Source organism: Anabas testudineus, chromosome 2 (assembly GCF_900324465.2).
Source record: "Anabas testudineus chromosome 2, fAnaTes1.2, whole genome shotgun sequence".
Taxonomy (NCBI): domain Eukaryota; kingdom Metazoa; phylum Chordata; class Actinopteri; order Anabantiformes; family Anabantidae; genus Anabas; species Anabas testudineus.
In genome coordinates, this window is record NC_046611.1 from 10516079 (window position 1) to 10533766 (window position 17688).

At 39.9% G+C, this 17688-nt stretch overlaps 1 protein-coding gene across 3 annotated transcripts in view; it reads left to right on the forward strand.

The window, feature by feature from the left end:
* The window catches only part of atp11a (ATPase phospholipid transporting 11A), a 37344-nt gene extending 20603 nt beyond the window's left edge, over nt 1-16741 (forward strand). Inside the window, exons 10-31 of one of the 3 annotated variants that reach the window (XM_026361787.1) lie at nt 104-185; nt 979-1129; nt 1222-1419; nt 1614-1727; nt 1942-1998; nt 2117-2283; nt 2420-2491; nt 2957-3030; nt 3208-3311; nt 4091-4272; nt 4699-4950; nt 5076-5253; nt 5409-5511; nt 5732-5877; nt 6088-6147; nt 6242-6369; nt 7180-7315; nt 9139-9204; nt 9324-9427; nt 9591-9756; nt 11085-11188; nt 12130-12246. In XM_026361787.1, coding sequence (XP_026217572.1) covers nt 104-185; nt 979-1129; nt 1222-1419; nt 1614-1727; nt 1942-1998; nt 2117-2283; nt 2420-2491; nt 2957-3030; nt 3208-3311; nt 4091-4272; nt 4699-4950; nt 5076-5253; nt 5409-5511; nt 5732-5877; nt 6088-6147; nt 6242-6369; nt 7180-7315; nt 9139-9204; nt 9324-9427; nt 9591-9756; nt 11085-11174 — 2630 coding nt within the window. In that variant the 3' untranslated portion in view covers nt 11175-11188; nt 12130-12246. Of the gene's footprint in view, nt 1-103; nt 186-978; nt 1130-1221; nt 1420-1613; nt 1728-1941; nt 1999-2116; nt 2284-2419; nt 2492-2956; nt 3031-3207; nt 3312-4090; nt 4273-4698; nt 4951-5075; nt 5254-5408; nt 5512-5731; nt 5878-6087; nt 6148-6241; nt 6370-7179; nt 7316-9138; nt 9205-9323; nt 9428-9590; nt 9757-10152; nt 11189-12129 lie in introns of those variants that run through there. The other 2 variants (XM_026361786.1, XM_026361788.1) reach the window with 2 other exon arrangements.
* The last annotated feature ends 947 nt before the right edge of the window (nt 16742-17688 follow it).

Here is a 17688-nt window from a genome sequence, read left to right on the forward strand (position 1 = left end):
CACTTGGTAACTGTTTGTTTAGCTAAAATCAAAACACAAATAGGATATATTCATTTCTGTACTGTGGCTATTTTTAATTAAACGAATGTCTTCTTCCCCGTAGCGGTTGCCATCTACACTGGCATGGAAACCAAGATGGCTCTAAACTACCAGTCCAAGTGTCAGAAACGATCGGCAGTAGAAAAGTAAATCCTCTCTCTCTTTCTTTTTCATGTGCAAATCATAAACTAAGATGCAGGATCATTATTCTGAATTACCGCTGAGATCGATCCATCTGTTCATTTTCCATTTGAGGATCTTTGTCTCTTTCTGATGCTGATTCAGTTACTTTCTTTTACATCTTCAATCCAGATTGCCTGTAGATGTAACAGCCTGTAGTGTAGGTGGATTTCATTAGTACTTGGTTACAGTGTGTGGCGGATCATCTCATTGAATTTGAATGGGTCTTCATTTTGCCAGAATAAATAAGAATAAAGCTCAGAGTAATCTCTGTATCTCTGCTGTTCCATTTTTAAAAGTATCTGTTCTGACAGGTACAGTGTGTTACTATCCCAACAGTGCCTCTGGGAATGGTCTGCACTGTCCTTTTGAATGATTGTGCTTTTGTTTAGAGTCTATTTGGGGTGCCAGATACTTCTGTGTTAAAATGGTCAAAGCTGGCTAGAATATTTGAAACTCTCTCTCACTTCTTTATTTGTAAATGTAGGATTTTTTTTATTTTTAATTTTAATGTCACAAAGTTAAAATTGTATAGTTTTTCATTATAAAAAGGTTTACATATTGATTGTAGGCATTTTCTTAGGTATTCTGCACCATATAATCCACAAAGGAGTACAGAGTGCAACAGGTTTTGCAGGCATTTATTGGAAGTACATAGACTGTATGTAGCAGTGTCTGAAAAGTGTATATTGTAAACGTGCACAAAAAACAAGTTTATTAAAATAATTGTGAACAACTACTCATTGTCTTCCTGTGCAGGTCGATGAACGCCTACCTTGTGGTCTACCTGTGCATTCTGATCAGCAAGGCCGTCATCAACACAGCACTGAAATACGCGTGGCAGGCCGACACCAACAGAGACGAGCCCTGGTACAACCAGAGGACGGAGACGGAGAGACAGCGACACGTCGTGAGTCTGTTAACTGAATTCCTTTAGCCCAAACGAAAAAATGTCTTCTTCATCCCTGTTAACCTTCTTTCACCATTCACCTTCCTCCCCAGGTGATCCGGGCCTTCACAGACTTCTTGGCCTTCATGGTTCTTTTCAACTACATCATTCCCGTTTCCATGTACGTCACCGTGGAGATGCAGAAGTTTCTGGGCTCCTACTTCATCGTGTGGGACGATGAGATGCTAGACGAGGAGCTCGGTGAGAGAGCTGTAGTCAACACGTCAGACCTGAATGAGGAGCTGGGACAGGTGAATCTCTCCACTATTCCACAAGTCATTCTATAAACCTTATTCCCGTCTCTCATTTTAAAAGAGTTAGATTTGAATTAAAACAGCGGCTGTGTAATTAATTACAAACAGACTCCGAGAGACAGAAGAGCTGAAGGAGAATTACATGATAATTTATGTATATGTGAGTTAAACTTGCACTGCTCTCTTTACAGGTGGAATATGTGTTTACAGACAAGACAGGGACTCTGACGGAGAATAACATGGAGTTCATAGAGTGCTGCGTGGACGGACATGTCTACGTGCCAAATGTTATCTGCAACGGGCAGGTAACAACCTGATAGATAAACTGACACATCACACAGGCCATTTTAGTTTTAATTTGTATTCCTCATTTATTAGTTTTCCACACCCTTTACAAAGAACAGATTGTAAAAGCTGAGTGTGTTATAATCAGATTTAAGCAGAACAGTAAAAAGAATATTTGCTTAATTCCTTACATTAGGTGCATGTTGATATTGAATGGATCTATGTTGTTTCCAGGTGATGCCTGGTGCCGGTATGGACATGATTGACTCATCGCCAGGTCCTGAGGCCAGGGTGAGCAGAGACTGTGTGAGGGCAGCCTGGGTTTATTACTAAAAACAGTGGGTCTCGAATGAAAACGTTTGTCTCAATGACTTTTAATTTCTTGTCTTTGTTCATTGGTCCACCACAGGAACGCGAGGAGCTGTTTTTCCGCGCGCTGTGTTTGTGCCACACGGTGCAGGTGAAGGAGGAGGACACGGTAGATGGGATCAAGCAAGGCATCCACCAGGGAAAGTCCACCTCATTCTACATCTCCTCATCTCCAGATGAGGTGGCGCTGGTGGAGGGCGTGAAGGGGTACAGCATACACACAGACACACACCTACACACACATTGCACTGTAAATAAAAATAACTCAGCAATCTTTATAACCTCTCCTCTGTCTGTTTTCATTCACTCTGTTTCCAATAATGTGCATCTCTCTGTGCTGTAGGCTTGGTTTCACCTACCTGAGACTGAAGGACAGTCACATGGAGATCTTGAATAGAGACGATGAGATTGAGAGGTGAGTTTATTTATAGCATATGTAAAACGACATCATATTGTTTTACTTTGTTCGTCATCCCTGATTGAATTATGCTTATTAGTAATTTCTCAGGCATTAATACAACAGTATTTGCTTATTTGTTTATTTCTTGATTTGTTTTTCACCCAAACTTAGTCACAGGTTCAGTGTGTCACCATACTGACACAGTTTTATTAGCAACTTGTGATTTTAGAGTGGTGATTAGTGTTGATGTGAGCTGCATGTTTTTTGCAATAAGTGAGCGTAGCCTAGTAACAGCTGAAACCAGAATACTTCCAGCTATGAGTATAAATTTAGATCAGTGATGAGCAGATGAGCAGTTTGTTTTTGAACTTTCAATATTTCAGTTTTCAAGATGATTCACAATGATGAATTTTCAAAAGATATATATGTAAACTCAATGTACAGGATATATTTTGTGTGTGTGTGTGTGTGTTCAATCAGTTTTGAGCTTCTGGAGGTTTTGACATTTGACTCAGTCAGAAGGAGGATGAGCGTCATTGTCAGGGACAGCAGAGGTAAGACACTTCAGACTGGTAATCTGCATGTGTATGGTTAAGTTTATGTGCGTAGGTTCTCTCTTACACACTTGTTCCTTTTCTTTGTGGTGTGTGTGTGTGTGTGTGTGTGTGTGTGTGTGTGTGTGTGTGTGTGTGTGTGTGTGTGTGTGTGTGTGTGTGTGTGTGTGTGAGCAGGTGAACTCTATCTGTTCTGTAAAGGTGCAGACTCCTCCATCTTTCCCAGAGTTGTCTCGGGAAAAGTGGAACAGGTCAGAGCCCGAGTGGAGCACAATGCAGTGGTGAGAGCACACAAACACACACACACACACACACACACACACAATGTTTCTCGTTGTCTCTTAGTTCCATAAAATAACAGTTTCCGAGAGTATCACAGTTTGTGCGACCTCAGTGTTTTTGACAGTCATAGCACATGACCACAACGGTTTCCACGGTTACCACAGGAAGTCAATCAGTGGAGCGTGACCTACTTTTATCAAACTGTTGATCTGTTTTTACTCCAGTGTGGTTTCTAATAAATTTGTTTAATCTATAGCCACCTGATATCACATCACTTGATTGATTTGTGTTTTATCACTCATTGTGCAGCTTTTTTGCAAAAGAGAACCCACTCTAAAGAAAGAACCTACCACAAAACCAAACTGTTGTGTATTGCTTCCTTTACACACTGATATCTGATCATGCTTCTCCTAGAAAATTTAAGATATAACTAGAGGCAACTCAAGACAGATTGTGTGCAGTTAACTGCACTATTTCCTAAATGCAGGACTAAATATCCTCGGTTGATTATAACAGAGTCTCTGAGGCTGATTTTTAGTTCAGTTTTAAACATGAATGATAAACTCTGTACCTGTGGTAGAAACCAGGTCACTGAGACTTCACTTGCCATGGCTGCTGCTGCAAATAAACCAGGGCTTTCTGTGCAGGCTGTTGCTGCCTACACACACAGAACAAGTTACTGTTTTCCTGTTTGAATAGGATCATAGAAAAAAGATGTAGTGTGATTCTTCTTTGTTGCATCAGTCTAACTGTGTGTAAAATCTCACCTCTCATCTAGGAGGGTCTGAGGACACTTTGTGTTGCCTATAGACCTCTGAGCCCTGAGCAGTACCAGGAGGTCTGCCACCAACTGAGTGGGGCAAAGCTGGCCCTACAGGACCGAGACAAACGACTGGCAGAGGCCTATGATCAAATAGAGAAAGATCTCATACTGCTGGGAGCCACTGCTGTGGAGGACAGGTGGAAGACATGTTTTTATGGACACTTTTTCTGTGTGTTGTGTAGAAATCAAGTCTTTGCTCCAGTATCGCAGACATTTTATGTGATGCTTGTACTTTTTGGATGGTAATATCTGCACTTTAAACACCACTAAGCTCTGACTCACTGCCCTGGTTCTTTGCAAACAAAAAAAGAGTAAGGGCAAGTGGTGGTTTCACACACTAATTTCTCGCTACTAAGGCAATTATAGTGAAGGCTTAAGAGGGATTGTTTACCTAGCACATGCTGTGTAAAGAGAGGCAGACTACTGTTAGTACTGTAAATCTCTGCATAAAGAGTCAGATGGTAATAAAACAAAGGTATTTGTGATCATCAAACATGGGTTGGATATAGGAAACTGAATTTTCCCTCTTTCTTTGTCTGTTTTCTCACTTTCCTTCACAACAGACTCCAGGAAAAAGCAGCAGACACCATTGAGTCGCTCCACAAAGCCGGCATAAAAGTGTGGGTTCTGACTGGAGATAAGATGGAGACGGCAGCTGCAACCTGCTACGCCAGCAAGCTGTTTCACCGCAACACCCAGATCCTGGAGCTGACCACCAAACGCACTGAGGAGCAGAGCCTTCACGACGTGCTGTTTGACCTGAGCAGGACTGTCCTGAGGCAGCACGGCACTTTGCCAAGGGACAACTTCTCTAGGTGTGTTTAACAGTGTAGCCCACTCATCACAGACGGACATGTTTACATCGAAAGATAAACAAACACCCTGTGACATTCTTTGAAAGAAATTGTAAACTAAATCTTATTATTTGACTGTTTTTCAGTTTATCCGGTGACTGTACTGACTTTGGTCTGATCATTGATGGAGCCACCCTCTCTGCGGTGATGAGGCCTGACCAGGAGGACTCAAACTCAGGGAACTATAAAGAGATCTTCCTAGAAATCTGCCGCAACTGCAGCGCTGTGCTCTGCTGTCGAATGGCTCCTCTCCAGAAAGCCCAGGTACAAAGCAGCTGGATGTTTTACACCTACAGGTGTTAAAATATGCTTATGTTTGAAATGGGACCACACAGTCCACAGGCAGTAGCAATGCTTTGTTTGCATTAAGCTGATGTAATAGTTTGTAGGTGAGACGTTACTCACTCTTGTATTTCTAGATTGTGAAGCTGATCAAAGCCTCCAAGGAGCATCCGATCACGTTGGCAATCGGAGATGGAGCTAATGATGTCAGCATGATCCTTGAGGCTCACGTTGGCATCGGTTAGTGCTCTGCCAGTTTCACCCATCCTGCACTTTGTGCAGCTACTGGTTTTTAAGATATCACTCAACGGCTAGTGTTCAATGTTACAACAAAATCGACCAATGAAAGGCTGATTTTTGTAGAGTATGTACTAGTTTAAGCATAAAATATGTGTTAATTTACTACAGATTTAATCGGAAAGAACAGGAAATGACAACAGTCTATCTGTTTTTTTTTTAGGCATCATGGGTAAAGAAGGTCGTCAAGCAGTGAGGAACAGTGACTATGCCATCCCCAAGTTCAAACACCTCAAGAAGATGCTGCTCGTCCATGGACACTACTACTACATACGCATCTCTGAACTTGTGCAATACTTCTTCTACAAGGTTTTCTGTCTACCTGTTCTATGGATGTGAATTATGTTTTGACTTTAGTTATAAGTTGTGGTGTGTTTTTTTTTTTTTGTTGTTGTTGCCTTTTAGAACATTTTAAAAAGTGTAAAAGATATTTTTTAAATGCACATTGTTGACACAATATTTATAGTAAAATCACTGCTACATTAACTCTCCTCTCATTTTTGCTGTTTCTTTTTCCAGAATGTTTGTTTCATCTTCCCCCAGTTCCTCTACCAGTTCTTCTGTGGGTTCTCACAACAGGTAGACACACACATTCACACATGTACCCCAAATAACACAGTCACTAGAAAAGAGAAACAAGGATTTAAAAGCTGCTTTCTGTCTGTCCCCTCAGCCTCTGTATGATACAGCCTACTTGACTCTGTACAACATCAGCTTCACCTCGCTGCCCATTCTGCTCTACAGTCTTATAGAGCAGCACATTAACATGGATATCCTGAAGAAGGACCCCTCTCTGTACAGGTTTGTGTTCATCCAGTCATCTACACTGTCTGTATGTGTGTGTACTATAAATCTGGAAAAATGTATTATCTACAGCGCTTTTCCTCTGTTCTTTCCCTATTTATTTTTTACAATGTGAACTTGACTATTTACTACTGAAAATATTTAGTTTACTTGTGGGAGAGAGGTCACCTAATTCTTTTTTCTTTATCTGTAATTCTCTGGGGAAATGTGCTCAAATGTGCTCACATGACACAAATTTCTGGATGTTTCAATTAACTCTTGGTAAACAGCACACAACGAACTGTTTGTTTCCTGCAGTCAAGTGCTTGCTTCACTTTAGCTCTGATTTATTAATTTCATTTCAGGGTCCAGCTTAATTATTTTATATACATCACACATTGTCAGATAAATAATAGTCTCCATGGGGAATATAAAAAGTACCCAGTAACCTTTTGCGATGCAGTGCTGGGGTTTAGCAGAATTCAAACCTTTGGTGAAAACTTGAGACTTAACACAATTATTTCGTAGCATTTTCAGTGCACAGCAGTAAAAAACATTACGCTGGCGATATCTGCTTTGTTATGAAAATAAATCGTCTTCTACCGATGTCTCCAGTCATTTAGTGTTTATAAAGCACCTATGTGAGTGATGTATTCATATGTAATTGCACATACGTTATTCTAAATCACATTAAAATATCATTTTACATTGATTTCTGGTTAAAGTCAGCTCTAAAAGGCAGCTAATGTAGTGCAGTGTTGATCAATAATGTGTAATAACACATATGAGTCATTTATGATATTTACCATCATGTGATTACTTTCACAGAGACATTGCTAAGAACTCGCTGCTGCAGTGGTCCACCTTCATATATTGGACCGTGCTGGGTGTGTATGACGCCATTGTGATGTTCTTCGGTGCTTACTTCCTGTTTGACAACACCACGTTCACCAGCAATGGACAGGTAACGCCCCTGTGTCTCTGACGGCCCTTTTACTTCAGTCAAGGAGATTTCAGTTTTAGACAAGATTTTCTCTACAGTCTTCTGTCTTCAGTAAAACTATTCCCACTGGACTTGCAGATGTTCCGAACATAAAAGCTGGCAGACATTCTTTCAGTTACATCCAAGACCTGGTAGTGTGGCAGGTTTTCCAACATCATCCTCTGTATCTCTACTTGTTTCTTTTAATTTTCAAGCAGCGTCACTCTCCCAAACATCTTTTGAACTGTTTTGAGTTGCTTGATTTCACTTGTTCTTTTGTTTTTTTTCTGTCTTCTTCACACAACTGTTTATTTTATTATAATTTTATCTTCTGGCCTCCTTTTCTTCTTCCTCTTACCTTTTGTGTTGCTTTTTCTTTTTGCTTCTCTTTGTCTTCCCAGCTAATGACAACCAACACACAGATGGTAAGCCTGTCCCTGTCTCTCTGTCATCTCTCCCTAGTTTCACTTTCCAATTTCCTGTTTTGCCCCGTCACACACAGCCCAGTACCAAACTTCCCATCCTCGTTCATCTCATGTCCAGCCTTTAGTGATTGTTGTACATACATAAACTGTGTAGTGACCCACCCTGCTCATGTGTCGCTATAGTGGTCAAACACATTAGCTATACAATGTGTGTGTGCGTTTGTGTGTGTGTATTCAGTTAAATAGGGCAATTAATTAATATAGAATAATAGTTGTATGTTATTCACAGTGACTTTGTTTTGTAAAATAAAGGTGGAGCACCACCATGACTAAGTGGAAGGTGTTGAAGTTGGTACCCGAGTTTTCAGGAAGAATATTACAATAAAAAATATTGAAATGGGCCTCATCATATTCTAATCAAGCTCCATAGAAACAACAATTAACCAGCAGGTTTGACATAATAGAGTGAAACAACAGTAAAGTATGTTGCTGTAACATTTTAAAGCCCATATGTGGGATATCTACTGTGATTTGCGAGACTAGAGATTATAGCACTAAAGACAGTAACTGTGACGAGTTACCACTCATCACAGAAATTACTTCATTTGTCACCATCATGCCAACATTAATGTCGCTGTTAATACGGCCTCAGTAGTGGTTGAATGTAAATCAGTACATTAACTCAAGTACAGATTGGAGGCTCCTTTTACTGAAGTATTTAAGACTGACTTACTGACACTTTATATTTCTTCTTTTCTGCTTCTTTTATTAAATATTACAATATTTTTTCTACCCTGCTACATTTCTCTGAGAGCTTTAGTTCCTTTTTTACGCAACAAGTTTATACAACACCTCAGAATAATCAACATAATATGAAGACTGTGGTCAAAATAGCTGGAAATCCGTGAAGTGCATTATGCATTAGTGTTTGCGATAAATCCTTTGTACCACTCAGCCACTTAGAGCTAAGTTCGACATACACATTGTTGCTTCCAGTAGATATGAAGTCATTTAAACACGTCATCTCACCTTTCCCTACCCATTCTTCAGTCACCTGACCAATCTGCTCTCCAGCTGAATGTTGCTGCATATCCATATGTACTCTGCCATCTGTTTGATTGATTGATTCCTCATTGAAGATGTGCACCAAAGTTTATCTCTTGCCATGTGAAGAGCAGATGTTGTAGACTGAACTGAGTGCATTTTATTGTGAGTTGTACCTGATTACAGTCAGAGGAGGTTTTACAAGTTGCTTTGAGTCTTTAACTATGCAGTGTGACAGTATGTATGGCCTTCAAAGTGAATTTTATTTCACATTAACGATACAGAACATGAAATCCCTACTCACTAACAACAGCTCCTGTCACTTTACCTCCGCAGATGTTTGGAAACTGGACATTTGGGACGCTGGTCTTCACAGTTCTAGTCTTCACTGTTACATTTAAGGTAACCACACTGACTGTACATACACGTCTGTACCCCGACAAGGCTGGATCAACCTCACTAGCATCATTAAAATGAGCTGTGAAGTTCAGTGTTTGACTGGTGTGATGTCTCCCTTGTAGCTGGCTCTAGATACTCATTACTGGACCTGGATCAACCATTTTGTCATCTGGGGCTCGCTGATTTTCTTTGTGGTCTTCTCTCTACTTTGGGGTGGAATCATCTGGTAGGGTGTAATGTTTTATTTTATTTAATTTTTATATAAAAGTCTGTGTAAATCTCTGTGACATTAAATGTTGAGTCTCCCTCTCCTCTCCTCTCCTCTCCTCTCCTCTCCTCTCCTCTCCTCTCCTCTCCTCTCCTCTCCTCTCCTCTCCTCTCCTCTCCAGGCCCTTCCTCAACTACCAGAGGATGTACTACGTGTTCATGCAGATGTTGTCCAGCGGTCCAGCCTGGCTCAGTATAATCCTTCTTATAACAGCCAGTCTGCTGCCAGATGTGGTGAAGAAGGTTATCTGGAGGGCACTGTGGCCTACAACTACTGAACGCATACAGGTGGGTTTTTATGCTATAAACATGCTGCATATGCACAAAAACTGTGTCTTATTGGTCTTTTTAGGATCATATGTCACATGAAACAGACAAATATTGTCTGTTTCTAGAATAGGTCTTGCTTAGTTTCTTGTGCAAAGTTGGCCTCTTTCTAAACAGTAAGTGAATAAACACTAATAACTCAGTTTAAACAAGTAAAACAGCACCCCCTGCTGGTTGTGACTCATAGGTCTCGTCTGAAGATATTTGTTAAGAAATCTCAAGGTTTTTCACTGACATTTGCTGGTCTTTAAGCTGATTTTTTTATATAGGAAGCTTTATAAATACACATATAATAGTTTTTATGAAGTGTGATAATGCAGAGTGCCACGTGTCTAAATGATGATTGTGGATCAGCAGATGTATACTGGCTTTGGATACGTTCCTGCTCTGTTGGATGTAAGTCAGTAAACCTCTCTGTCCGTGTGCAGTGCTTCTTTATTTCTAAGACTTACAAATAAACATACATATTTAATTATTAGACAATTATTTTATTTATTTATTATCTTGAATCTAATCACAGAGGAGCTACTGAAAAGCACAGCATGCATCTTGCAGTATGTTATTTGCGAGTGCAGTACAGCAGTGTACATTGTAGTGCAGACTACAGCTCTGTGTAGTTTTGTTTCTGTTTGACCTCCACGTCCCAAACTTTCCTTTTATTTCTGTTTAAAGGTAAAGATTTCCTCTATAACGCAGCCTCTTCTGCGAACCCTAACACAAACCTTTGCTTTCTCTGTTCTCTTGTAAACGGATACTGAGGCATTATTAAAGATCTGACTTTAACTATTCCCTCTTCTTGTTCAATCCTCCCACTGTGAAATCCTTCTCCCTCACTCCCACATCTGCTTGTCCTGCGTGGCAGATTAAGCGTCGATGCCTTGCCTCCGAGCCCTCCACCATCTTTATGCTGTCTCAGACCTCCAGCAGAATCAGTTTCTAACCCAGCCCTCCTGGAGGTGACCCTCTGCCTTTCCTCTTGTCTTTAACTTTGATGAAGTCCCTCTTTCTCTCGTTTTCTACTTTTTCTGTTCCATTTCTCCATCCCTGGTTTTGCATGAAGACTCTCTCACGTCATCTGGCCTGATTGTGCAACAGTGCATTTAAAAACAGCAGAACTGCCCGTAATGTGAACGCCGTCTGTTACTTATTTCATGTGTGTTCTTCATTTTTGTTTTAGACATAGTTTCTTTTTTACTCTAATAGTTACAACATGTGTATTTTATGTGCATGCAGTAGATGCTTAATGTGTTTGTCTATGAAAGTGTGTGTGTTTGCGTGTGTGTCCACAGCGTGTGAGAGATAGGAAAGGGTGTGAGAGGCCCCTGGCCGACCAGAGCTCTGATTCCTTAATAGATGGAGTAGCCGTCACAGAGGCCTAGAGGGCTTCAGCACGGTAAAGCACACACCATGCCCCTGTGTGTGGGTGCGCTGGACTTTGGTGGGTGATATTAACACTCTGCAGTGATGGTGGGGGCTACTTTGCCATGGTTTGTGGTCTACCCCCATTTAGCTTGGATGTTATAGCTGACTAACACATGGGTTGGTGTGTGTGTGTGTGAAGTTTATCCAAGATATTTCTATCCAAGATGCAAATAAAACGTTTGCATCTTGCTGGATGATTCTTTACACGGAGCTCTGGTGACCTCCAGTGGCACATTTCAGGACTCTAACAGAGACAGAAGATACATGTTTATTTATCATTAATTCATTTGCATGGTTTGGTTTGATTCTATAAACAAGCTTATGGTGTTGCAGTAATATTTGTTTATGTTTTTATGTGCTTGGGCTTCATTGTTTGTGTATAAACAGAGTGGATTGGATATTGTCATCACAGCCGGACAATTAGATTAAAGACAATGCTATATTTTATATTAATTAAATTATATAAATAACTGAATTATCTGGTAATGAGTTGTTTCAGATTCAAGTTCCTGGCACAGGAAATTGTCTTGTGCAGTAGCTCATTTGGCCTATGTACTTACTGTACATCTTCAAATCATCGGAGCTGTACTATAATATTAAGATTTATTACCTGCAGAGCCAGGTACTGTATTAACTATGGTTATTATAAGCCAAGCCTGTGGTTTTGGCTCATAGTTGGGTTGTGAAGCAGCCAGAAGAGTCTGGTTTTACATGTGGCTGAGCTATGATTTATTAATAAAACACTAAGACACAGTTTAAATTCTGGCCAGCTGAGAGAACAACATCTCATCCACCTGCTCCGAGTGCCCTTCTGCACTACTCTACAAATAACATGTTTACTTTTCTCTTTCTCTCCTTCTTCTCTTATCATCTCTCCCGTTCCTTCTCCTGTTCCACCTCTTTACACCACAGAGTGCTGATAAACTCTACAAGGGCCAGCTCTCCGAGTTCACCCCCCTGGCATCCCTCCACGCCCCGTCTAAGACTAGCAGCCATCGGCGAGGCTCGGGAAACCAAGGAAATGCTCAGAACCCTCGAAGGTCTGAACCTTTTAACAAGAAAATCATGTTCACACGCTGGCAAAAAACACCAGACTACAGTACCTTCACTCCCCTCCTCCGTTTCGCAGACGGCTCACGCCACCTGAGGCAAGGACGCGCCTATGGTGAAGCAGGGCCTGAGACCTCAGTCTAATTTATTTCTATGTAGTGTTTTTTTCTATTTTTATTCTCTGATACGTGGCATCCGTTTGAGTTCAACTGAACAAAGGAGTGATTCTGACCTAGTGTTACAGAAGCTGAGCAGATCACTGCTCACACAGCTGGGAAGCAAAGTTACCAAAAAGTAACAGAGGTTATATCTGTTACTGAGCTAGAGTCAAACCACAGACTATTTTGCTAATAGCAGGTATCTGTAATCTAACTGTAAAGGATTACAATGTAAGTGACCTTCACCACTGCTCCCAAGTCAGCAGCCAAGTACGGCACTAAGCACTCTGGGAGGGCACTGGAAAGGACTCCGATCACAGGGGCTCGCTCGCCGCCATGACGTGCAAAGGGCTCCGTGTACTGATGTCATAACAAACAAACAGACTTTCCTAGAGCATATTACTGTATGTCACGCTGAAAATATGTGCACTGGCCCTTTAAGTCAGTCTGCCTTTGACAGCAGGCAGCTGAAATGTACTTTAATTATTAGGATTTACATGACTTTTTAAAATGATTATAGCGATAATCCTGATGTGTTGTGACTGGAATTGTGCTGCTGCTGCTGCTGCTGCTGCTGATGATGATGATGATGATGATGATGATGAAGACAGTAACAGTGCTTTAAGCCATCTGGAGCTTTTTCTGACCAAACATTTTCTTTCTTTTAATTCCTACTACATCTCTCTCTCTGTTTCCATCTGTCTGCTCTGTCTCTTTTAGGACTAACTGGTGTTGCCTGTGTGCAAACATATTATCCCGAAATACTCCGTAGGAGTCTGGGGTCAGATCCTACAACATTGTAAGGAGGCAAGAGGTAGAACAGTAAAGCTTCAGTGTTGGAAAATGGATCTCAGTTGTTTTAGCTCTCATATTTAATATATATTATGTCTTAAAGAAAAAAAGGACCAACAGACGATCCACTTCCAACACTTGAGCTTTAAACTCACATGTAGGTAGTGTTTGGGATAGATGTGCGTGCTGGTAGCTTGTGGTCGTGTTTGTTGTATTAACCTGTTTTTATTTCTACTTTATGGCATCAGTCTTACATTTTATAGTGATGAGAGACTTACAGTAACAAAGTTTTGGCTTATTTATTGATAGAATGTAGGTGTAGTTTAATGCCTTAATGTCACAATATTTCCTACAGACGAGATCATCGACCAAAGAAACAGACAAATCTGACCTCATCTAGGCAACAACTGTATGTGTGTTTGCAGAAATATCAAAATGTAACTACAGAAAAATTCAGCTTCTTGCTTGTTTCCTAAACTTGATGTTAAACAAGCGTTTGTTTTCCCCAAAGCACATTAAAACAAACAAAACGCATCCTTACAATGATAATCATAACACAACAAAAGGATTCTATCAAGTGCCCAAACTGTTGCCTTAAATAAACACAATACTGAAATTATTATAATTAAGAAAAACACAAAATATACAGCAAAACACAAAGAGTTTAAGAAAAATAGGTTGTTATGAAGGCATTTCCACCAGAACATTCCTGGTACTTCCTCCCTGAGAAACTAAAGTCCATGAACTTCCGTTGGGCAGAGGTTCCTCCAGCACATTGTGATGTGGATTCCCATAGCAGGAACAGAGCCCCAGGGAGTTTGAGCAAATTAGCCCCCGACTCTGCCAACACACGTAGAGGAAATAAATTCTTTGAATGGTTCTTGATTCTTGGGAAAAGTATCTTGAAAAAGAGCTTGAAATTAATACATCAAACTCCCATGATCATCCTGCTAAGATCACATCATGGTTTATTTGAAAGATATGTAATGCATCAACGTGTACACTGGCTAGTACACTAATCACTAAAACGTCTGCTGCACTTAGAACACATACAGAAGACCAAAGTGGAGTTGGAAACATGGAAAATAGTCTATTAGATTAAAATTGTGATTTCTAAAAACTTTGTCAGGAGACATTGAACCTCTCTGCTTTTAATTAGCAGATGTTCTGAAAAGATTTATATATTTTTTTATTGATGAGCTGTAGACTCGAAGATTCACCAAAAGAAAACTCAGATACCAGACATTCATACTCATTTATAGACAAGTTGTCAGCAGAAGATATTAAACACGCAGGTCAGATTGATTATAGCATCTAATAGCTGAGTTCTCCCACTCTTAAAAGCCTGATGATGGTGTTAGACGAGACTAATGAGCTTCTCTGCTTTGAAAAGAGCCTTCACTTTGAATTAGTCTTTAAATTCTGTCTTACACTTCTCAATACTTATCCTTTCTTGCCTTTCTTTCTAGCTCTCTCTCTCACTTCTGTTTCTTTCTAGCTCTCTCTCCCTTCTGTCTTTCTCTGCTGTAGTGGTGAGGAGCTTTTCCTGCCTCTGTGACAGCCGCTCCACCCGTCTGATCATCCTCATCATCACCTTCTCTTCCTCCATGTGTTTGTCCAGTCATCCGTTGTGAGACAGTAGAGATGATCTTCTGTACTGACAATATTTCTATGAACCAAAGCCTTGTTCCTGCTAGACAGACTTTTAGCTGCTTTACATTAGGTGCCTTGTGGTAGTTTGTTTGTGCTGAAGTGTCTTCACTCGCTTTATAATAAACGTACCGCTCATAATAAAGACGTTTGGATGGTACTGTACGAATGCACCGTAGGTGATGGATGTATGGAGACACGACTAAGGAGAGACAGAGGGAATGGAAATGTGAGTAGAAAAGTGAATGTAAACATTTGTTTGTAACAGGTTCTACTGTCCAAGAACAAATACAGCTTTGAAATACTAGATTTAAAACACAGCCACTTGCACCTAAACGTTCAGTTGTCAGAGTTCACTGGAATTAAAAAGAAAACTTGAAGAGCTCCAGCGTTGTTTGCTGGAACAAGCTGGAATTAAAAAAAAAACTATATTATGTGTATGTTTTCTTTAATTGCATCATCTTTGATTTTCTTATTTATATAAAATAACAACACCATTGTCTCTCTGTGATTTGCCAATTTAAGGAACTGTTTGGACAAAGTAGGGAAGAGGAAAAGATTTACTAACTTTCCATTTAGCTGTCTCAGCAGCTACTAGCAGGTACTTTGTTCACTACAAACGGTTCTATTTAAAAACTGTAGACAGTACAGTTTGTGAACAAGGACAGTGTTTCTGAAAATATGTTGTTGCTTTGAGAATCACACTTTAAAATTCCATTGATGTGGAGACAGAAATCTCAAATACCTCGAAGAAAATAAACCCAAACCGCACGGCTCGGTTTAATATCACCAGAGGAAAGTGAGAAAATTGCTTTTTTTTGTTTGTTTGTTTTGGTTTGTTTGTTCGTTTAAATTGGGGTGATCTGACCCTTTGATTTTCAGGATTGCAAATGCAAAATGAAGGTTCTCTTCCTTCTCCTGTTCGTGTGAATTCAAATTGGGCTTTGGCAAATACATGTTCTTAAAGAGACATTTTTTAACATTTACACTGACAGAAATGCATGCAGCTGTTGAAATGTGTCCTCAGAGCACTAACCATGAGGTAGTATTGGTTGAATAAGCTTTGCATTCATGTCATGTATTGTCCCTCTATCACAGTCAAGAATCAGACATTAGAAATCACTTTCTGTCTGTGTACACTGATGATGTGACATTTTAGATTGTGTAAACCTTTTTTTTTTTTAACAACAAAATGTGGCGTATATAACAATCAGTGTACACGCTGATGAGTCACTGGAGTTCTCCACTCAAACCTGACTGAATATTTCCTCCTGGGAGAGATTTAAGAGTGAATTATTGCCATAGTCCCGTTCTCTATGTGAGGCAAGACACTGAGCATGTATCTGTCAAAGGAGTCACGAGAAAGCTGCGGTAACTAGATCAACAAATCAATAAATTACAAAGAAATTCCCACAGTTACTGACATTGTTTTGTATGTATTTATGTTCATGAACACGTAAGGCTTTGTTACAGTACTTTTTTTTTTTACTTTCTGGAGACAGTATTTGATGTGTATTTGAACACTGGGTTGCAACGAAACACTGGAAATGTATGTATGTATGACACACGCCTGCACTAAATTGTCTCGTCTGATGATTGACACTCTGCTGTAGAAACCTTCAAAGCCATTAATGGTGGAGTTAAGGTCTTATTGTACCAATCACTCTTGACTGTCCGGGACTTTCAAGATCAACAAAACTGACAGCCTTTGAACAGAATGTTATTATTGTATAGTGTTCTGTATTTCTCATATCTAATGGTATCTATAAATCTGTGTAAACTCAGATACAGTATATATACGATATATAAATAGTCGTTATGTTAATTGATGTACAGTTTTGGGGTGTTTTTGTATACAGTTTTTAACAGAGTAACAACAATATTTACATGTGGATTTTTGCCAACCTTTCTGTAGCTATCTACGGCAAACAACTGTACATGTGCTTCAAAATAAAAGCCAGATGTGGAAATGTTGAAGAAAAGTCTGGTGATTTCTTTTAGGAGTTATTTAAACTGCACTTCAAGCACCAGCCACAGGGAAGCAGCAGAGTATTTCTGATGTGTCAGGCCTCTTTGGAGCCTGTAAAGATCTGAGTTGACAAATCAAATGCACTTGAAGAGTTTCTAAATTTGTGAAGCTGATGAAATACAATCAAAAGGACGTTTGATGAGGGGAATTTAGAGTGTGTCCATATATGCTATGTTTCCTCAACCTAAACTACCATCTATGTTGAAAATGACAAATTGGTTTGAAAAAAAAAAAAAAAGACCATTTTTAGATTTCATGTGTTCTCCAAAGTTGCTTCGGGGCTGCCGTCTGCACCGTCTGAGGATGTCAACAAGATTAGGATGGAGGTTTTGGATCGATTGGATTCCCTTCATCCTTTTCACTTCCCATCTACGCTGATCTCCACGTCTTCTCCTCCACAGCTGGCAGCAGATAAGACCTGCTAGTGTGTCTGACAGGGACAGAGAAATATCTAGGCCACGACTGTCAGAGGTGAAATCTAGGGAAGAAGAAACAAATTAAAAACATAGATGGTGAAAAGCAGCAGTGCATGCAATTTTTTTAGTAGCTGTTTCTACTAAGTTAAATTGTAATGACTCATTCAGGCATTTTCAAAATGAGAGCAGAACGACCAGAGTCCTGATATTTTACCCTGTGTTTCATCAACTTTAACACCACTAAACATTTTAACTATAAATATGCAGTATGTCCACCTTCAATTTCACTTTTATTGTTTATTACTTAGTATAAATTTTATAAATATATATACAGGTGGGAGGTGTAATTTAAGGTGTAACCAAGTCCTTTACAACC